Source organism: Pezoporus occidentalis, unplaced genomic scaffold (assembly GCF_034315485.1).
Source record: "Pezoporus occidentalis ecotype Australia unplaced genomic scaffold, CSIRO_AGI_Poc_V1 ctg24, whole genome shotgun sequence".
Classification (NCBI taxonomy): Eukaryota; Metazoa; Chordata; class Aves; order Psittaciformes; family Psittacidae; genus Pezoporus; species Pezoporus occidentalis.
Window position 1 is genome coordinate 7766059 of NW_026914285.1, and position 23176 is coordinate 7789234.

General features: G+C 37.1%; 1 protein-coding gene across 8 annotated transcripts; it reads right to left on the reverse strand.

Moving 5' to 3' along the window:
- Nucleotides 1-1319: 1319 nt before the first annotated feature.
- CRYZL1 (crystallin zeta like 1) lies at nt 1320-23162 on the reverse strand. Of its 8 annotated transcripts, XM_062622263.1 has the most exons (15): nt 23107-23147; nt 22408-22495; nt 21934-22005; nt 19062-19139; nt 18445-18517; nt 17739-17783; nt 13713-13781; nt 11557-11690; nt 10643-10754; nt 6830-6853; nt 5641-5739; nt 4776-4897; nt 4201-4306; nt 2452-2497; nt 1320-1756 (listed from the first exon to the last, which is right to left on the reverse strand). In XM_062622263.1, exons 3-15 carry the CDS (start codon nt 21997-21999, stop codon nt 1657-1659), a joined length of 1074 nt encoding a protein of 357 aa, XP_062478247.1. In that variant the 5' UTR covers nt 22000-22005; nt 22408-22495; nt 23107-23147; the 3' UTR covers nt 1320-1656. The 8 variants fall into 8 exon arrangements, with proteins under 8 accessions (XP_062478247.1, XP_062478246.1, XP_062478250.1 ...); XM_062622262.1 differs by lacking the exon at nt 22408-22495 and having other exon boundaries at nt 23107-23162; XM_062622266.1 differs by lacking the exon at nt 22408-22495 and having other exon boundaries at nt 23130-23153.
- Between the last annotated feature and the right edge of the window lie 14 nt (nt 23163-23176).

Below are 23176 nucleotides of genomic sequence, written 5' to 3' on the forward strand. Positions count from 1 at the left end.
AGCTTCATGGGGCTGTCACCAGTGAAGCACATGCCATTTTCTTGTCAAAGCCACAAAGGAACCTGGCAGCCTTTGTCCCCTGAGTTAGGGAGCCTTGTTCTCACCCTCAAAACAACTTTCTGCTTTTTCTGTCAAGGGATGTATGAAAGAGGAAGCAGTTTCTTAGGAAGCCTCATGAACACTCTTGCTCAAGCACACACAACTCTAGAGCTAGCATTATTAAAGACCATTAGAAAATGTTGACACACCTCAGCCAGCTAAGCTAAATGGACCAACAGGCAGTTTAACACCCAAAGTACAACAAGGCATTTGCTTCATAACCTGATCCAGCTGAAATATTAAGACCACTTCAGAAACAATTAGCCTTAGTCCATCACATGTAGAGCTCAAAAGACATTTATGTATGTATTTAGGAGCAACATACCTACTGACAAAAGAGCCAACAAAATACATACTATAAAAATACTTCCCCTGCAGTTTTATCAAGCCTTATTTTTAACTCTGATTTTTGCTTCCTCTGGTTTATTTTGCAAACTATTTTTTATTATTTCTTTTATTTATTATTATTTTGCAAACTATTTTTTAGTTTTACTATATAAGCAAAAATGAACAACATCAGGAAAAAACAAGCAGTTGGGTACAAAGCTTCAGAATGTCAAACTAACATCTGGGATTCACATGCTTTAGATGTGCTAGTGTCCATTGCTTGAGCTATGCACACAGCAAAAATGAACAGCACAGCTGAACAGAAAAAATAGTTTTGCTCTCAGATGAGAGCAAGTAGAAAGCCACATGCTTTGAAGAAAAAAACCCAGCAGTTCCTTCCCTGATACAGTTCCTTCCCTTGCTGATTTACAGATGGTTCATGGTAATGGAGAATGTTGGATAAACAGATCTGAGGCATTGGAATGGTAGGCATAGGAAAGAGGTTAAAAGAGGGAAAGTAAAAGTGTACAGCGTAGGAAGGTCTTAATGGAAAGATATCAAAGATAACATTACTCTGACTGGATACATAAAGTGCCTCAAACATCTGAATGGCACAATCATTTCAGCTTATGGACTCTGGATTTACGGGGCTTACTCCCTGGTTGCTAAAATGAAGAAAATCATCTGTGGGGGGAACTCTTACTGTCAGTACCATATCCTTCCCCCTCAAGCATCCTTTGCCAATTCTAATGGTTTTGCCTCTCTTTCAATTAAATAACAATTCTAAATGTGGATTAAAGACTAAGTGTACCACAGAAAGTTCTCAGTCTCAATGCAGTCAAAAGAGAAAGGTAAATACAAAGATGACTATTAGTAGAGGCTGGAGACGGGAGGACAAATATATCTCACCAGATTTTTTTTTTCCCTTTCATTTCTTATGTTTGAAAAACAACAGCAACTGAGTTTGCCTGTAGATATTACTGACATTTGTAATTGGGGCAGGGCAGACAAGATTTGTATGTCAAGACAGCCTCTTCAGAATTTGCTGATGGGAACATTCTACTCAAGTTAATGACACCCCCCCCCCCAAGCTCTAAAGTCACAGGAGTCTCAGGACAAAAGATCTAAATTCCAGATACAGAATTATTTGAAAGTGTACACAAATTTACTTCTCAAATACATTACGTTTCTTTATCTTCCACAGGCTCAGAATTCAGGAAATTGTGTGTGTCAGAACTGGATGACTTGTCTTTTTCTTGCTTGATTCTTTTGAACTATTTCCATAGAAACTTTGGCTTCATACAATGGGATCGGTTCATCCAGCTGAGGCCTAAAGTGGAACAACATGTCAGAAGTGCCTGGTGAGCATGCTTAGATCAACAGAAATATTGCAGGACTACTGCTGTAGACTTTACTTTCACTATGTAAACTTTACTCCTTAAACAAAATAAAAGTTTTGTAGCTTTGCTTGGGTTCAGTAAAGAAGGGAAGAGCCCAAAAGCAAACAGAAAAGAGAAGTTAATGAAAAGATATCCTTCTTAAGGGGTAAAAAATAGGTGGTGGTGGTGAGGCTTTTGCTCAACAGCAATACAGTCAGACTGTATAGAGGTAAAGAATCTTCCATTCCTACTTTATTATGGGAGTCTTCATACATAGTGAAGCTGTTACTCTTCTTAGAAGAGTATTAGACCCATCATCTTCTACAGCCAAAACCATTTCTCAGTCAGACATGTTGCTGAGCAGCTAGATACATGCTCTTCCTCCACCAAGAAAAGAATATGCTGCCTTTGTTAAATTTTGACATATAGCCTAATCATGGGATTTACCCAACCTCCTTGTGCATTAGCTTGCTGTATTACAAACAGAAATAGACCATAAACTGCTCCATATAAACTATGTGAGGCATCTTTTCCTGAGTATCCCCCTATAAATCTGCAGTACAGTGCTGGCAAGAGTTATCTACTCTAATGCTGAATTTCATTAAAAGAAGAAAATAATAAAAAAAAAAATCAAATCACATCTCACCTGAAAATGCTACTTGATAATTTCTCCATTATATCTTCTAAGATGGGTAGCTAAGAGGACTGTCAAGGTAACAACGTATCTACAGATAAATCTTTCCATAATCGTGTGCTGGCAAGAGCCCTGTACTGATACAAAACCAGCAGGATCAAGGCAAAAATGAAAGTTAACCTTAATGCCAATCTTTAGATCACCTTTATGCACTTGCTTATATATCATAAGCCTCCTTTCCTGAAATAGTATACAGAAATGAAATATGGAAAGTAAAATATCAAAAAATAAGGCAAAAGTGTTAAGACTGACAAATGCAGGCCACACTAGTTCAAAGTTCGTCAATCAGAATGGCAGCTGTGGGTTTTGTGTAGAATGAAGAGGACAGACTTTGGTACCAATTAACTATCCCTACTCATCATACAGACATCTGAGGTGAAAATCAAAAGAAAGTTTGGAACACAGTGAGTCTGTAAATTCATGAAGCAGCACTGTGCATCTGTAAGGGATCTCCGAGTTAATGACTACCATTCATGGCAAAGCAGCAGATGAGGCTGTATTTAGTCTTTATATGAAACTCAAAAATTAATGTCCCTTCGTTCATTTTTAGAGCAATCTGGTTAATATTTGAAGCTCAAGTTATTTTAAAAAGCAATCACCTTGTGTTTTCTTCAGATGTTATTAATGCCATATGCTCAAGAATTTCACAAGATACACAGATCCAAAAAAAACCCCAAACCTAAACCAGATTTTTCCTTTCAACTTTAAAGCCTGTTGTGATAAAATGTGCTGTTGTTATTAAAGATACCCCAGGAGACGACAGAAGAAATATTACTGTTTAGTCAGCTTACCTCTTATGTGGATAACTACTCAGTAAGTGTTCAACAAAAATACCAAACGATAAATTGATTCTTGATAACCTGCATCCTATAAACATTTACTTAGTGTGCCTGACCTTGCCTAAGCAACTTTGCAGTTTAGTGGAGAAGGGAGGACCTCCTTGCAGTACAGTTAGCTGTTTCACAAATATAATGACTTAATCCTCACCTGCCTCTGCCGCTCTGCTAAACTGCAAAGGTGATTCAGCAGATCTCAGTCTGCAGTGCAGTAAAGAACAGGGAGGGTCCTTAAAGCCATAAACAGAAAAAACCTCCCAGTACTTGAAGTGATCCACTGAAAACTATTGTGCCAGTAGAAAGCTCAGAGTCCAGCTGCTAAGACCAAATGTGGGTAATGCATAATGCAAATGAAGGACTCATTCCTCTGCCCACACCCACATCTTTGCTCAATAAATTTTATGTACATAACATTACAAATAAGGAAAAGGTTATGAAAACAAAATATTTTAACTTTTACAGTTAAACTAATTGCATTCAGATTTATGGATGATGCATTTACTGCCCAAAAGAACAAAAAAATTAAAATCAAAAATATCATATGCATAATATAAAAACTTATAGAATCAAATCTTAAACTAATGGGGTCAATCTTAAATCAAAATACTGCATTTTCTCCAGGACGCATGTTTTCTATTTCAGCACTGCTTTTAACAGAGCATGTGGAGACACAGAAGGAATGCAGAGGCTAGCTTAAACATGAGGGAATGTTACATTTCAGTTACACTCTAAGCTTAACTGTGCTGAACTTTTATGTCTGTCCTTATGTGACTGAGTAGAAGAAAATCTGTTAGTTGGTTTCTCAGTTGTATTTCCATCCACTTGTATCAGCAGTCAGTATTCAAAAGGACCATCGAAAGGATATAGAGATACTTCCCTTGCTGTACATTGGACAAGTTCCATATCTCATCATTCAGAAAGGAGACAGTGGCTCCTTTAAGAAACAAGGAATGGCTGTCTGGAGGATCCAGCTATAACAAATTGAAGAACAATGTTATTTAGTTATGTTTTCCTATATAAAAATAGAGGATAAATAGTTATTTTATGCAGATGGTTAAAAAAAGCCCACAAACCACCCTTTGCCCATACTTAAAACTTAGCAAACTTGTGATATTTACAGCTTTAAATGATACTTTTCTGTCTTGTCAAGCAGTTTAATACACTCAGCCAAACAAAATAGGTCCTTTAAAATTTGTCAGTACAGCTAAGCCATTAACATCGCTTACTATCATCTCAGAGAAGACAACCCCGAAACTGTCCTAAAGGAAAATAAAAAATGTTATTAGTGCTGTCTACTTCCCATTTTCTGGATGTGAAAATTTTCTTCAGTGAAAAGTGATAGTGTTACCAGTGAGGAACCACTCGGCCATGACCAAAGCTCACAGACACATCCATGGATGTACTGTGGTACAAACTAACTTTCTGATACAGTATCTTTACCTGAAGATTTTTTTCTGTTGTAATCCAGTGTCCCCCTATACCAAGAAGAGTTATGATATCATGCTTATGAGGCAGCAACTGTGATTTTGAAGTTGATTCATCTTCAGCACTATATAATTTCACTGGGGAGGAGGGAAAGAACAAAATTTATTTCAGCTCAGAAGAAAATTCGGTTCAGAATGAAACAGCCATCTCTTCCTGTACTTAAAAACACATTATCTTGGGATTCTTTACAATCCTGTGTCTTCAGATACAAAAGAGATGGAATATATGCACATAAATACACCCAATGAAAGACACCTGTCTGGAACACCACTACAAATAGATTATGCTGCTAGTCACATGAGAATATCTGAGAAAGTAGACGATTTAGGAAATTCAATATATATTTATTTTAACACATTTCAGTGGAACTCTAAGAAGTTCTTCAATTATTTCAGCTAAAAATAGTAACAAGAAATTTCAAATATGATGGCTGCTTTAGAATACAGGTTGACAGTACTGGTGACTATGGCGTAATATTTGTATTAAAATAAGGTAGCATAAACAATGATGTCACAGCTCTACTCTTTAAACACATTTTTTTCCTTCTCAGTTTTAAATATAGGAAAAATTCAGACAAATTTAGCAGATGACTGACAGTATCAGACACTTCCTCTAGAGGGTGGTATGAGGAGATCTTAAGGAGATTGTACTTAAGCAAACCTATTGAATAAAGATATGTACATGAAATTGCATGGGAACAAGTAAATGTAATTGTTTGAGGTGATGCAGCCTCCACCTATATTACCTGGAAATTCTACTACTACTACCACCACCACCACCTAATAGTGCTCTGAAGACCAGTTTTTCATCCATTGCATACCTCCAGCATCCAGAACAATATCCACTCCCAGGCCACCCGTTTCTTCCAAGCAGCTCTCTGCCACATCAATCTTGCCATTTGACACATCTATCACACGAGCTAGAAAGAGCAGCACATTTGGTTAACTACAATAAAAATGCAGAGTTTAGATTCAGAGCAGAACAAAGTTTCTAGTTACTGAAAGTATTACAAGCAAGTTTGCAGCCAAGTCAAAAAAAACCTAAATAGCTATTAGCTTAATGCAGAAATCAAACTCACAAATCTGTTTAGGCCAAAAAAAATAAAGTATGCCATGACAAGAATTGGAAATACTTCTGTAAGTTCATTATTTGCTACTTTTTCCCAAAAGCACCTTCAAAAATAGCAAGTTCTGGAGTGACTAGCCATGTTATTGAAGAAAAAGAGTGGCCAAAAGATAAGGAGGGACCTTATTTCACATCTCCCAGCTTTCACATTTTCTATCAAATAACCATAGCAGTAATGCTTTGGAAGAGCTTTCCAATCATTGTTTTCTTCCCTTAATCTCCATAGACCCCACCACTTCCTGCTCATCCCTCGCAGAGCTCTTCTCTTGCTCCCATATCACAGAGGGAAAACAAAAACCTATCCTCTCTCGCATGGAGCCCTGTCTCACAGTGCAAGTCAGAAGTAAACATGTAAAAGCAAAAGCAATTCAGTCACTTGTGAGGCAACGACTTGATGTTTCTTACGATTCCAGCAAGTCTTTTATTCTTATTATATCCATCTTTTCTTTAAAATAATGCTTAGTAACCTCATTATTTATCTCACAGCATGGATAAGCTCATTAATGTATTACTTTGTGCAAGGTGTTTTTAACCTCTAAATAGCCCCCTGGGTCATAAATATTTAGATAAAAGTATTTACATCTCTTCTTGAAATATTTCTGAACTGAAAGTCACTAATACATTTTCTTCTCATATATCTGTGATACCATATTTATAGATGGTTGTAAAGATAAACCATGGAATCAGGAATAACTAGAGCAGAGAAGAAGCAGATAAGGTTCTTAGGTCTTTAGTTTTGGTTTATAATTATAAGGTAAAACAAACATTTAGAAACTAAACAGACCAAACACATCTTAGCAAAATGATAACTGAAACAATGTCAAATTTGGAAGCTCATTTCCAAGGCACAATAAATTAAACTCAAATTTGCAATCTTTACTTACCCACTAAAGGCTGCCGTACACCTTCTTGAATTTAATCAAAAGGGTGGGAAGGAACAAGAGAAGAAAGGTGAGAAACCAGTCATTAAGAAGAATATTAACAAATACTCAGTTAATGCTTTGGGGTTTGTTTTTAATCCCCCTTCCAAACAAATCATAAGATGCTTTCAGATTTTTAGGTCAATCATCCAGGTTTTTCACTGAAGTCAAACTATGTGGCTAAGGAGAACAGACATGGTCATAAGATGTCACATTCATTTAGTAATGATAGTCACATTTCCTGTATGAAAATAAAACCCCACAATATCATTTTCTTATTAGTTTCTCAGTCAAGAGGTTAAAAAGCTTTTCTTAACATGACAATTTGACATGGTAAAAGGTTTCTGCAACTAATTTTACTTTCTGAGAATAATTCTGATTTACAGACTCAAAGCCTGACTATCAAACTAAAAGGCAACAGTTTAATCAGTTTGACTATTTCCTGATTTCTGCTTAGCAAAGATTTTCAGTTTTGTTATTTGAGTCAATACAGTAATTTAAACTGTACTCATCAAAATCCTGTTCAATTTCCTTCCTAGCAAAAGGCTGTAATAATCTCTCTCCACTATGGAAAAGGCTGAGCAATAAATTATAATCTAATTTTCTATAATCCTTTGTCACTTATGCAAAATTTCTTGCAAAGAATTTTAAAATCAGTTCAGTTTCTTCTTGCACAACTTTTAAAGTAACGTTATTCTGACCAGCAAAAAGGCTTCAGTTTCTCTCCTCTTTCACTGTTGGTGAGAAGTAGCAATATCAGTATTTCCCCAATGTGCTACCAGTGTGCACTCTCACACAGTAATTTCAGCTACAGAGTTTAAAAACTGTCACACAAAAGATTTAAGATTTGCTATTTTGTTTGCTGAACAGGCTCAAGCCATGGAATCACTAAGGAGTTCTTACCAGAAATGTATCCACTGAAAGCTCAGTAATGGTTTTAAAGAAAGAAAAAGAAAACCCAAACCAAGCAACCAAACAAAAAAAAAAAACAAATGAAAAAAAAAAAAAAAGGTGACCTAGGGAACAGAAGAAATAGATGTGTGTGTGTGTGTGTGTGTGTGTGTGTATCTATCTATATATTTTTTTCTTGTTTTCTAACAGAAACTCATCATATTATTTTGTAACGTTCTGTCTCTAGTCTGAAACGTGGGCATTAAAAGTTCAAAACTGGTTGTAATCCCCTCCTTCATACTGTTATTATATTTACTCCAGAGATTACTGGAGAGATGTAAGGACCCCACCCTGTTGGCCTAAATATAAAATCCTTAAACACTAACAGGAACTTCTACTTCAGGCACTGGAATCATATTTATTAAAACACAAAACCCAAAACAAAAAACCCTGAAGTGCAAGAATAGTGAGTGGCTTTTTGCTTGCACACTCAAACTGTTTCTCCTTTTAATGTTGTAATCAGGTTATATCTCTTTATTTGGAGTAAAGATAAAATTAACTTTTTTTCCCTAATGTTTACGTTCCACAAACATTTGGAAAACTGCTAAATGAAACTTCTACTGTTATAGTGCAAGCACGTACATAAGCAATGTAAGTGATGGCCTTTTCACTGCAAGAGATGGTTATTTCAGCCATTTTATGAAGCAGCTGGTTATGCTATACACTGATAACTCAAACTGCTGCTCATTGACAACTGACAAACTCTTTCTAAAAGCTAAACAAAGAACCCAACACTAAACAAGCACAAAACTAAAAAAGCCTCACATGCAGGCAGGCATTAGAGCATTTATTTTGTCTTAAGATTCACAGATCTTTAAAATGCCAGCAAAAAGTAAGTATGCCAAGCAACCCAAAGTCATATTCATATGTGCTGACAGGATTATGATAATAAAATTGCAAACTCCTTTCTTAACTAATAAAGTTTTCATATCATTAGCAAGCTACAACCCTAAATTATTAAAAAGCAAAGTTTTAGGTCTTTTGTATTTACTCTTTCACCCTGCAACAGTTGGCATAACAAACCTCTACATAATATCAGCATTCACAAAAATGCATTATGTTCTGATGTCTATAATGTCTACTATTACAGTAAAAAAGAATTCTGAGGTAAGAAAAGGAAAATCTAGCTTTTCAGAGGCTATAGAAAAATGTAGAGAAATAAGTCTGCCGGGTCTTAGAGGAAATTATGACATCCCCAGCACAAAACTTTGCAGTTCCCTGTTGAAAACTGCTAAGGTCAGACAGCAAAAATGTCTTTCCTGCTCTTGTGTAATAACCTCTGCACAGCACTCCACTTCCTGCTGCATTATCAGCACACCAAAGCCACTACTGGAAGAGCTAAATACACACTTGGTAGGCTGGAAGTGAATCACTCCCCAACACTGCAGATGTGTGTGAACGTGCAGACCCAGAATGCATTTGCACACTGTGTTGTCTCTGTGCTTCCACTGCCAGTTCTGTTCTTGGGAGCCAGCAAGGCATTGAAATTGACAAGAACTCTGTTCTCTCTGTGTCTAAAGAGCAGCTCTCTGGCTTATTTCATCCCTCTGTTAGCTTACTATTCTTGAGCCAGCAAGGGAGAACACAAGGACAATACTATGTGCACCTGCATATCAGCAATGCCTCATTTTAGTGAGTCACTAAGAAGAGAGGAGATTTGAAAACAGCTCTAATTCTCCACTTGGAAAGCAAAGATTGCTGACAATATTAAGTGAAAAAAAAAACCACAAACCAACCAAAGGAGAAAGGAGTCAGAATGAGGGACAGCTAATCTTGATATTAACTTTTTAATCAGATCTCTCCTTAACCCATATATATTTTTATTGCTGCAACTGTAATGTACGTTGATGTGATAACTGACTACAGAATGCTTTCCCTCAGAAAATGTTCTTACAAGAGATGCAGCTACTCTTTACATATGCCTCTTTCAATGGTAACAAAAATCATACACTGAAAAATAAACTTGGCGATTATACTGTGACAGTCTTTGCATTTTGAGGAGGCAATAACATACAGTGGTTTTAAACTTCTACAGGAAAGTTCATGGACTGCAATCAAACTGGACTTTGCAATGCCATCCTTTAAACTGTCTGAATAAAGAAATACTCTACTTTCCTCCACTCTGCAGCATTGAAATAGGAAAAGGTCTGTTCAGGAAGGATGTTAGTAGCTTCGTATAGTCCAAATAGCACTGTTACTTTCAGGGACACCACCCTTCTCCTTCAAACTTAAGTATCAAAGAGAAGAAATGGAAAAAGTCATAGATGAATGCAAGTATTAATGTCTAAAACAAAGTTCATTTAGACATAGGAAAATGCAGAGACTTTGACTATCCTGTCATAACAGCTACTGTTATGACAGTACTTGAAACAGAGCTGCCACACAGCTTGATAAAATACTATTAGAAGTAATCTGAGTCTGATGAATACTGTATCTCAGGTATGTGATTGCATCTGAACTCTGGCTCAGGTACCTAGATTACATAGTGTGATACTGGTGCTTTAGTAATGCTTTCTTCTTGTTCACAAGCAAACAGTTTATAAAAAGACTTCTGGAGTAGTTAGGCCAAAAGGCAGCACTCAAGCACTATAGAAAATAAGAAGATACTGTCATTACAATTTAAGTGAAGAATAAAAATGCCATTAAATTCACCTAAACCAGAAATTAAATACCTATGGAGTACAGAATAAATTTTAAAACTATTTCATTAGACTATTTATAATTTTGTGTTTCAGTTTGCAGCTACTTGAAATAAGTCTCTAGACTAAAAAAAGTGTTTTGAGACATTCTTCAGCATAAATTTTAGCACTGAAGAATATAACTTACCCACAGGAGGTCTGAGCCTCTCCAGGTGCTGCTTATCTTCAAGACTGTATGCAGTAGAGATTACTTTAGCTCCTCTGTGTTGTGCTAACTGAATAGCTATTGTACCGAATGGCTGCAGAGCAAAAAAAGCAGATGAATTTGTTTACAGCAACAACTTGATACCATTTAAGAAAGACTATACTGAAAGAACATTCAGAAGAGTATCTCAAAATGAACTTACTCTTCTAATAAAACACATCTAAGCCAAGGTTTTGAATATTCATAGATCTGCTTCTGTTCTAAATGAAGCAAAAAAAAAAAAGTCTTCTCATCGACTAGAAAGCTCTGAACAAACTTTTAGTAACAACTTCTCTTCTTCAACATAGTATCGCAGGTTCTGCTTTAACTAACACAGGTATCATAGCTTCAATTGTAACTTGTAGCTTTGGGCTTGCTTGCTTGTTGAAGGAAGAAGTGCTACCAAGGAAAAAGCCCCAGACACTTTTATATTACTGAATCTTGGCTGAGGCAAGCTCCCCATCTTCATTAGCAATAAAGACTGCAGTAATGCAAAGGAAATTATTTATATCTAAGAAAAGTTAAAAAGCGGTGGGAAAGGAATAAAAAATGAAGGCACTTTCCTCCAGTTATACCTAAGGGCCTAAGGTAAAACTATGTCAATATAAAACACCAGGAAAGAGCTACCTCTCTTCACTACCCACACAACTTGTAAAGGACTATATTCTTGGCTCATTACCTTCTGTGGGAGGGCCCTTCCTATTAATCCATTAAGGGTGCTGCCAAGAGTAACATATAAGGCTTGATAAGTTTAGTATGTTGTAAGAAATCCAATTGTTCTGGTGATAAGGCAGTTATTTACAGCAGAGGTAATCTTTCTGTTCTGAAATTGTTATTATTGCACAGTTGTTACCTACACTTGCTCCGTCCATTACAAGTACAGTTTTTCCAGGAGAGACTTGAGAAAGGTAGTGTAAAGCTGTGTATGCTCGGACACCATCACGGACAGTCCCGGCTGCTTCAACCCAACAAACTTTTTCTGGTTTACGAACTAAGTTTGGGAAAAAACAAACAAACAAAAAACAGATGGGGGAAAAAAAAAGCAGCAAGTCCCTCATGTTTCACTCAGTTATTTTTCAGACTTCATCAATTTCTAAAACATGAAAGAAAATTCTACAAGTCAAATCATCTACAGGTGTAATTATGATTAGTTCACAAAGGCAATATTCCGATATTGTGGCTCATGGCAGTCTTAGGTCAGCTAAACAGAGTCAAAGTGGAAAAAGGCAATTATTATTCCATGAATAATCAGTTTGCTTTTGCAGCACTCACGCGAGCAAGTTCAGATACAAGCGCAGTACTTAAACAAAGATGTGTACTTCCTCCTATAACCTCCTGTTAGAAGTGATCTGAGGAGCTCTTTTTTCTGTGTCAGAGTTATTTTTGTGAAAACATACAATGCAAGTTCCAATCCACGAGTTCCTAATTCTCATTCTCTATAGGTTACAATCTACTTCATAATCCATTGGTACAAAGAGTTTATGCAGGTTGGAACATATTTTAAGAGAAATAAAGGTCAATATACCATTATTTTTCATCTCTGCTTTCTGTTGTCTCTACCTACAAGATGCTTCAGAATTTTCCTATTCTATCAATATGCTTAGAAGGAAGGTAATGTTAATGAAGTACTCTATTAAATAGAAATCACAAGTTCAAACACCGTTTTCCATGTAAGCAATTTAAATGATTTAGCAAAGACTTTAATGCTAAGCTAGAAATCATCATAGCCCAGCTGACAGTCTGGCACAGAACTGAACTAAGTAAGCTCAGTCCTCTTGAAGGATACTACAAAGAAAATAGTGGAAAGGTTTGGTCTGTCGCTTTAAGCATAGGAATTGACAGGGTAGCATGAATCAGGGAAGCTATAAAACAACATGAGCAATGTGATCACCCGGGATCATTTATCTGTGTTGGAAAAGAATTCTAGGGCTCATCACCAGCATCATCACTTTTTGTGCCAGTTCATCCTATTTAGCATGAAGTAAACTACTGCAGGTAATACAAAATCTTAAATATTTTCTGCCTATAGTTACTGTGCCTATAGATAAGGCAGCACAGACCTCTAGATTTCATTTTGCTTGATTTGTACTTTTAAGCGTTATCAAGAGTAAACCTTGTTTTTTTCCATCTTCGTAAGTCCATGGTTATTTTGCAGAAGCTGCCAATAGCCAGTCAGGAGGATTTCATCTTCAAACAAGCCAACATAAATAATAATTCTTTACCTCTCATATATATGTTAAAAAAACATGGAGAGGATATTTTACCATATTTTATGCAGTTTTACTGTAGGGATTCTGATTTGGCATAAACAAATTCAGAGGAGTCACCTTTAATTACGCAGGTTGAATTCATGGACAGGCACGGAAACAATATAAACTAATCTGAGCTAAAGACTAGCTTGCTCAAAGTAACACAACAAACCGCTGGGAAAAGCACAGAGATTCCCAGATTTAGTATCCTACACGTTAAAGCACTTTATGCCCAGAAATGGGAAACTGGAAATTCACAATAATTGAAAAAAGTGTTTCAATCCTAGGATTTCCCTGACCCTCAGTCCCTGAAAATTCCTTTCTCCACCTTCTAGTCTGCTAATCTTATCCCATCTTTTAGTCCAGTCACAACTGATATTCCTGACTGGGTCAAAGTGAGGAAAAAAGCAAATGTCTCCTTACTTAATTTTGTGACAGATGAGGTGAAGAAAAAGCAGAAAGACAATGGAGCAACAAAAAGGGAAGTTACAAGGGGGTTAAAACAAAAAAAACCCACAGCTTGTGTGGTTTGGCTTAAGGCAAAACATTAACCCATTCAATCTCAACAGCAAAGAAGAATCCCTTGAGAGTACATAGTATACAAAGTTTCTATGAACAGGTGGAGTAGACACAATGTCTGAATGTTGCTATACAGAACAACTTTGCCCATAGCTCAAAGTTAATTAACTCCCTATTAGAAAAGCTAAACTGAACTCTAAAGATACAGTAAATATAAATATTGGCAAGATATATGAACTACTTACCCAAATAATGCTCATGAACTAGAATAACTTCACAAAGACCAGACTCTTCAGAATCTAAGGGCAAAATTCCTGGGGAAAAAAAAAACAACAAACAAAAAAAAGAACATAGAGCTTAAATTTCAAATAAGCATACATTATAACCAAAACAGGCTCCGAATGAAACTGCCAGTCCTGCTTGGGCTGTGGTTCTGTTGCCCTCCTGTCAGGTTTTACGACAGGTTAAGAAAACTTGGCTAGGTAATAGGCTATCATCTCCATGGGTGCAGTGCACAAGATGGTTCCAAAGGTGCTCCAAGCAGCATTTTGGATTTGGGAAGAGAAAGAATGGGGACACTACTGAGTGCTTTTTGCTTCTGGCATGCTTCATTTTTGTCAAGTCATGTCTGAACCCGCTTCCCACTGCTCTCACTCTGATGAGCGCTCCTATTTCTGCTCCGGGCCATGGCCGACAAAGAATAAAACCAAGCTCTGTATTGCAGACAGGCACCAACCAAGCCACATTGCAGATACCTCTACACTTCCATCCTGGTGCCTGCACATGTGTTGTTAGCAAAGGCAGCAAAAAAGGGACAGAAAGAAGCAGAGAAAGAACAAGCAAGAATGCATGAGTGTAAGTTTTAAAAAGCTGGAATAGAAAAGAGGAACTGAAAGAAAAAAATAATAAATAAAGAAATCCATCCTGGTCATAAATGCTTTTTTCCTGCACTGGAAAAGGAGGAGATTCATTAACAGTAGGTTCTGGCATTCATTCAGTCTTCTGAAATACACGTACCCTCTATCCTCGGTAAAACCAGTATTTTTCTTTCCTCTTCTTACACTCCATTTAGATCAAAGTAAGGACTTTGGCATAAAATCCTCAGCAAATCTGGCTGTTTCCAGGCTTTCACAATTCCCATTAAAAATGGTTACCCTACAGTGCTTGTATACATCTGCTGATCTCTCAAGGGTTTATCTATAGAATAAAAGTAGTATCAAGTCTAAAGTAGCTATCTATATCAGCTATTGTGCAATTAGGAAATAATGCAAGAAGGGCAAGAATCTCAGAACAGAACATACGTTCTTACAACAACACTACTGATTCTGTCTTACTTTCATAACTTAGGTCATTCTCTAATCCTTCAATTTAGCATACAAAATATAAACCTGTGAAAGAATGTCTTAAGAAATACCTTTTCTATCCTAAAGCATCATTCAGTTTTTGATGGTTAATACAATATCATATTTCAAATGTTAAGAAAAATTTCCTTATAGAATACTAAAGTAGCCTTGGCACCTAAACTAGTTTACATTCTAACATCTTACTATAGAAAAAGCAAATCAGAATGAATAATCCATGAAGTGATTCCTTTTCTTGACAGACGCAAAAGTTCAGGAACAAGTCACATTAGCTCCTAACACTCAAGACAGCCTCCAAGGAGTCATTATACGTTGCTATAAACTCACATTGATTTCAGGGTCTCTAAAACCATTCACAAAAACATGACCCCAGTAATAAGGGAAAGACAAGACATCTTACGAACTGTCCTCTCGGTACTTACAGAAGCTCCAACTTACATGTTACACGCATCAAGCATTTGCACAAATGCAAAATTAGATTTTTCACCTTACCTGCCAGAAATACTCCACAGAGTGTAGGGCTTTCATGCATTGATTATTTATGTATTCAAGAATGAGGCATCTGGAAGAACTGATAAGCAAGTGGCTAGCCACCAGCAAATCTAAGTAGGTATGTTTATATTTAGGTTCATGTCTCCAAGTATTTGTAGCCAATTTAACCCTCAGAATATTTTTGCCTACACTTATTTTAATGAGGAAAATGGCAGAATTGATTGCTAAAAGATTCTCAGAACAACAAAGAAAACTGACTGTAACTTCGAAAGGAAGTCAAGAATGTATCTCAAAACAAAAGATTTTTGGCTGGTCCGAGGTTTTACTACTGCATTTTTTCTTAACCAAACAAATGATTATGTATAAGAGAATACATTACATAAGCAAAGAAATCTCTGGAAAATTAAAGAAGGATCAGAAAACCTTTGAAAGTGAGAAACAATCCTGGTTTGATTTTAGGAATAGATTTAATACACCAGGAAACTCCAGTGAGCACAGAACTACTGTTACACAAAAAAAAAAGAAGAGATTCATAAATAAGAACCATATTACCATATTATTACTGTTAAACTCAGTAAGGAGTATATACCAGGACTATACCCTTTGATAAAAGGACAGGCTTTTTTTGCAAAATTCAAGTAGAAATACTTTCCTGACAATTGGGTATTTTGGGACTGTTTCACATTACTAAACACACAGCTAAGCAGACCATTTGGCAATAACTCATTTTCTTTTAGATCTGCTCACTCATAAACTACAAATAAACTCAGAGCAATAGTACCCGGGAAGTGTGCTCATTAAGGAAAGATTTACCATAATAGAAATGTTTCACTCCTATTTTTTGTCTATACTGGATTCATAAGGTTGAATAGCTGTTTGAAAGTAAATGCCATGAGATTTCAGTATTTAAAAAAGTGGGTTTTCTTTCTTTTTAGGGCTAAAAATACATAATGCTTTTTTCTTCATCTTCTTATTTCCCTATGTGTAATTCTGACTTTTCTGTACCTGCATTCACAAGCATTCGGTATTTAAGAATAAAAAACACAGACAACAGAAGTCTCAGGCAAAATGAATCTGCTTTTTTCATGACCCAAGTAGATATGCTATTCTCTTAAGGTGAGATTCAGTCTAAAGTAGCTCAGCTGATTCAAACCGCTTATTCTATATTTGAACTAACAAGAATGGAACAAAGTTCTAAATCACAAAAAAGCCCAACAGCCACTTTGGATGTCACTTATGACCTCTCTGGTCCACAGTTATATTTTCAGGTTTCTTTTTTTTCCCCTCATTACTTACTGAAACTGTATTCCTTCAGCTGCAACAGAAGGTGATTGAAACATAAATACTATTTAAAAATATTCAACAGATGCAGCATATCTCAGTGAGATATTTAACCAAATGAGCAATACTGTTCACGATAATGATACTATTCATAGTTCAAAGTTAATTCATATGCAAGACTAGAAAATGCCTTGCCATAACTGTTCTACTTCATTATATAAAGCAAAGCCTCTTCTGTATCTCATAAATGGAATATTAATTCCCAAGTGTAAGGATTATACCTTTTTTTAGTGAATAAATAGTAACAACCACACATCTTATTCCATTAGATTTAAGGTAATGATGTGAAGGGCCTGCAAAATTCTGACCAGGAAAAGGAAAGCCCTAAAAACTTTTGGTCTGATTTTTTACCTGGAAGTTTGTTCAAACAACAAACAAAAAAAAGTACAGCAACTACCACTTGCCTTTCTGATGGGCTTCTCTGACAATAATGTCATAGCAGGATCATAAAAGCACTGGTCCCCTGTGGTTAAGTTAGAGGAGAAACAAGTCTGCTTTGTAGAACTCCACCAAGCAGTAAAAATGAAGGGTCTGGAAAATGAGCAGCTTGAATCAGTGCTTCTTTTTAAATGTGGTCCTGAGTATGTTCATTGCTTTTGGCAACTCAGAAAATCCAGCAGAACTGGTGAACCTACTTGCATGTTTAAGCTAAGACCACTCTCTCATTTCTTTATTCAAACAGGAATTGACATGACTTAGAAGAAACTGAACAGTCTTCAGTACACTTGAAGAAAAGATTCATCATTTGAAGTTAAAATTGTATTTTTATATAATTCTTAAGAAGCCAGGCAATACAAGTCTGGACTTTGCATTATTGTTTGTATTACTGGTGACTGAAGTAGGACCATGACAGACTGCATTAGCCAGGGACCTGAACTTTCAGTCTTATAACTAAAAAGCTTCCTTAAGAGAACACTTTTAGAATAGAATTCTCATTTAGAAGAGTTTATTCATGTGACACTAGTTGAATTTTTGAAACTATGTGTCTAATTGTAGCTTTAGAATGATTATAACCTCAGCCATTCATTATAAAAAGATTACTGAGCTAGTTGATAAGGCAAAAAAGCATTAACTTACCTACCACTTCATCATCGGGCTGAAAAAAGGTCACCTTTCTTCCAACTCATGAAGAATATATGAAAGGAGGAAGGAAGGCATGAAGAGAAATGTTTATAGATGAAACTGAACATGCATTTGAAAGCACTGTTTATCACTAGCTCACAAACCTAAAAGTATACCCTGCTAGTGATATTTTTTTCCTATTAAAGACACACATACCAAACCCAAATGTTTAATTCATTAAAGTCTGGCACCCCATCCACAAACAGTTACATGCAAGCACACACTCGTACATGTTTTTGAAAGATCCAGGCTTTAAACTACACATCAAAGGTGGCTATGCCAGTGAAACACTGCAGAAATTCCTGAATGTTACTTTGTCTTCACTATTCCAAGGAATGATTTTTATAAATAAATTAAAGATTATTACAGCATGTGCAGGGGAGATCTTAAAATCTCTGTACGTTTTATTTAGAAAGCTCCCATGCACTTTTTTCCTTTTTTTTTTTTTTATTTTTTAATTGATACGCAGGAATTACAATTCAGTTCCTTTTTTTCCCCTTACTTTCATTTAAGGATCATTACTGACTTGGGGGAAGCCTCATGAAGAAAGCATGAAGTTCCTACTGCTACAGGAGTATCATACAAACAATGTTTATTTGTTCTGGATTACCAGACCTTAATTCTTGCTCCGTACCCTCACAAGGCAATTATACAAACTCACCTTCCAAAACAACTCCAGAAATTTCTCGACCAACAGGTAGAAGCTCCTTCTCCAGTTTAATTTCTGATAAAAGCTAAATAAAAATAATGGTTACAACATTCTTACTAAGGCTTGAAATTTGCATGTTTATTACCATATTGCAGTGTCTGGTATTCACAGTAAGGAAGTTGGGCCATTACCAAAATGTTACCTGGGGGAAGAAAGTACACACATTCCTCATTCAATATTAAATCCTTTGCACTGAGTTTCTGAATTTAAATTTAGAAGCATAAAAAAAAATAAACCCAGAGAGTTATTAACAGGCAAGCCAAACTGTGACTTAAAGTCAGTATGCAGACGATGATAAAAGGGATTTACTGTAAGAGAACTCATAAATGACAACTGATCTTTCTCCATAAATTAGGAACTAAATTACAGGTGCTTTTTATTTAGAGAGATATAAAAGAGAGATATGCAAGAATACCACATCAATCCTGTGCCTTCCTTCTCAGCAGTAAAGCCATATCCTCAGATGGCATAAATGGAATTGTGCCCATTACCAGCCAGGGCCCTGGCTTAGATCTTCAGCGGAAACTATAAACACCTCTAGCTTTTAAAAAATACAAATAAGCAAATACCTTTGTATCTATCCAGCTCAGTGCACAGGCTCTAACTTGTACTTTCACATCATTGTCTCTTGTAGGAGGAAGGTTTTCCTAGGACAAATTTACAGACGTTATATTATACAATGCAACATGAATGTGCTAGTAGGATTTTCTCAAGCTCTTGAAAGCACTTTTCCACAGAGTCTTTGTTTTAGATTGTTTTGTAGTCAGAACAAGAATTTATCTTTTTTTTTTTTTTCTCAATTAAAAGAGAACTTATATCACAATGGATTTACACACCATTTTGAGTACACAGAATCATGGAATGGTTTGGGTTGGTTGGGACCTTAAAGGTCATCCAGTTCCAACCCCCTGCCATGGGTTTGGAACACACAGAAAAGTGTTCTGTCAGTGAAGCCTCCCCTAAGTATTTCAACTTTTGGTTTGAGGATTAATATCTGAAATGATTTTAAGTAGCTGAATACTGCTAATTAAAAGTATTTCATTAGCCAAGTTGAGGTCTGGACTAAGGACTCCATACTGCTGTTCAAGAGCTACCTCAGGTCCTGGAGGCAAAATCATGTTATTTCCATGTTACACTGTAGTCTGCAGTGTAGACATCTGTTGAAGTTAAACAGTTAAACCACCAGAAAGTCACAAGAGTGCTTTGTTTCTGCTTCTGAAGTTAAGATGTATTCTTAAGTGTTTATGATTTCTTTGATTTTTTTTTTTTTTAACTCTTCCAAAGAAACAGCTGTTGCTTTTCTCCTAGGCTTAGCAACATGAACAGTAACCTCTATCCAAGGAATACTGAGCTGAACTTTTTCTCACCCCAGCTGAGTTAAACACATGCTGCTCCTTTAAAACTGCAAGGCATTTTGCCAGACTGACCTCCTGCTTCTCAAACAAACCAAAATGGGTTCTCGCTCTTCATTCCACAAAGCAGAAAAGCCAACAGAAAAAATGTTGAACTATACAAATACGGTATCTTGTAAAAAAAAAAACCACCAAAACAACAACCAAACAAAAAACCACAAAAAAAACTCCCACCAAACCCCTCAAAAAACCCAACCCAACAACAACAAAAAACAAAACCCCAAAAAAACAAAACCAAACCCACAATCCCACCCCCCAAGCCCCAGACCAAAACCTCCCAGAACTTAGAATTTAAAGGACTTGTGTAATTTATGTAAAGATAAGGTTATATTGTCTTTTGGACCTATGCTTTTGGTAGAATGCTCATAATAAAATTGCTTTTTTTTATAAAAGAATACAAGTCTTAAGAACAAAAAGAGATAATATAATGTCTGTGCTGTTAACTGGCTCCTGCCTTCATAACTATGTCATTATTTAATTTATGGTGCTTGGTTAATTTAGCAATTAACCAAGCCCCATATAAGGAAGGTTTCCTATGGAAGTTCTTTATGCAAGATACTGACTTTTTGTTATCCACCGTCTGTTCTTCTAAAGTCTCCTCAGCCAACTAGCTTTCTTATTTCTCGCTTTTGTCAGTATTTATTTCTATTTACAATGAGGATTCCATAGTGCTGGTCATTACACAGACAATCTCAGAATCAGGTCCTCTCTGAAGAGATCTAAATAGAAAAGTAGGCAGCCAAAGTCTATGCCCATGAATGAAGTTTCAGGATCTGCTTTAGCTTACCAAAGACTGTACACCAGAGCTGCCTGGCTCACTTGTTGCCAACATCTACACATTCCTATACCCTTCTTTGTGTTGGAGCTAGCAACCATGGAGCCACAATGATACGAACTTGTACGAGGTACCTGGGTAAGTAAGCTGATCCATCTTACCTTACAGCTGCATGACTCATAAAACCATTACAAGGAAGAGACTAAAAATGTGCTGCTAAAAGAGTAACAATTTTTTTCAGCAAAAGGACAATTCTATAATTAAAGTAGATCGAAGACTGCTCCATGAATATACACCTTGGTTATATCAAAATTACCCATCTAATTGCATCCTTCTCTTCAGGCAGTTTATTAGATGTGCTTCACGACTGGGACTTTATAAACTGCTCCAGCAAGATTCTCACCAGTGCTATATTGTTTTATTTTCATCTATGGCTCATAGGTATATTTAGGTATCTATATCACACAGGTAATATACATAGGTATATTTAGGTATCTATATTACACAGGTATAACTAGGTATCTATAGCAATTTCTTTTGTACCTATATTAAAGAATACAAATTCACACCCTCAAAACCATGTAAGAGTTTTTTCTCCTGTTCAGACACCCACAATGCATCAATATACACTCACTGACATCCTATTTTAGGCTTATGCCACAGCTGATGTATACAAACTTGCCCAGTTAATAGCGACATCAAACTGACAAAGACCCTTAGCACAATAGTTTCAGCTAAATTTGACAGAAAAATAGTTACCTTCTTGTTGTCTCTTTAAGTTGTGGGAAAATAGGTAGGTTAGACAAAAGTGACTTATTGATGCCTCTGAGAATAAGGCTGCACTGTGATCTCAATCCTCGCTAAAGGCAAAGCACTTGCAAGAAGAAAGCAACAGTAGAAACACTCTAAACACAATAATTTTCTGAAGCTATAATTCTATTTTTTTCAGTGGTCAGAAAATCCAACCAGGAGATGGAAAACCATATGGAGCCAGAGTACATTTTTTACACCTGCAAAACTTGTTCTTAAAATATGGACAGCAATACTGCAAGAAATCTAGCATTGGTCTTGCCAAGTGCTACATGATGATGGCAAAATACACCTCCCCTACTTTCATTTACCTGCCTGTGTGCAAAGATTACACCAGCTCTTTTTTAACTCTACGGAAGAATTAGCTGTTACAATTCCCTTGTGGTATTCAGCCACGCTCTCTTCTACTGAATGATTAATAGCACTATTATGATCGAAACTCACTCTTTCCTGGAAGACAAATGTAATTTCCTCTCCAGGTGAATTCTGCTGACCATACAAGGCCTTCATAGTGACCTGAAAAAAGATACAGCAACCAAATTATAACACGTTTGGTATCTATAAGGCAAACAGGTTACTAAAGCTTTATATTACTTTATAAGCAGAACAGTGATTGTTTGCAAGCAACACAGGACCTATTAGTCTTTCGAATACGTAAGATCTAAACCGGATCAACAGACAAAGCAAAATATATGGTGTTACATGCAACAGGTTACATCAGTATTGTTGACCACAATACAGCAAATCTTAGGGTCTGAGGATCTACAGCAAAAGGCAATGAATGATACACAGGATTTAACAATTAGTGGTCCAACGCAGCAGATCAGTTGGTTGCCACACAGGCTGGAAGGCATATAATTTGACTAGCTCAGACAAAGGCAGTGAAAAGAGCAATATAATCAGCAGGAATATGAGGACCTTTATGTATAATTTCACTAAAAATCACAACTTGGGGTTTAGGTCTCCTCTCCCAAGTCGGCATGTGTTGTCCTCAACAAACGAGAGCCTTCTGGAGAGAAAAACAAAACAAAAATCAAAGTAAGAAGAAGATGTCTCCAAGTTAAAGGAAAAATAAAAGCAGAGACCAGAGAAGCAGGAAAACACACAGCCATTACATTGCTTCTGGCAGCACTAGCACTTCGGGGGACGCTCAGTGTTGAGGAGACGGCCCCTGGCACCTCGCCTTTCAGGAGAGCAGCGCCGCAGCCGGGACTCGGCACAGCCCCCGCCTGCCCCGCAAGGGGCCCCAGGCTCGGCAGCGCTGGATCATTTCGCCTGTTTCCCGGAGCGCTGCGGGCCCAGCATCCAGAGATTCCCCGAGTGCAATCGCCGAGCTGCGCCCGCTTCCCTTAGTGCTACCGGCCACACAGCCACCGTTATTCCGGTGCTTTACCACACCGCAGAGCAGCTCGGCGACGGGGAAAGAGCCAACGCCCCAGCAGCGCCCGGCTCTGTCTCCGCAGCAGACCCTGAGCGCCCACCGAGACGACACTAACCCCAAGCGGGACACCCACCCTCCCTCGCCTCGGGTTCTACAGCGGAAAGAGTCCCCGGGGCCACGACAACGCACCAACAACCCCCCGGCAACTCCGCCACTCCGCGGTTGCCATGACAAACCGTTACTTCCGCCGCGCTCCCACCTCGGCGCCCTCCGGCGAGCACAAGCACCGCGCCCCGCCACCCACAG

Bases quoted from the DNA above. Each gene is read 5' to 3' on its own strand.
- CRYZL1 (XM_062622262.1), bottom strand. From the start codon at position 21,999: ATGAAGGCCTTGTATGGTCAGCAGAATTCACCTGGAGAGGAAATTACA. The intron at 13,782-17,738 runs GTAAGTTAATGC...TTTTTTCCCCAG, and splicing joins GCCCGATGATGAAGTGGTAG to GAATTTTGCCCTTAGATTCT. The intron at 6,854-10,642 runs GTAAGTTATATT...ATTAAATTCAAG, and splicing joins GAGGCTCAGACCTCCTGTGG to AAGGTGTACGGCAGCCTTTA.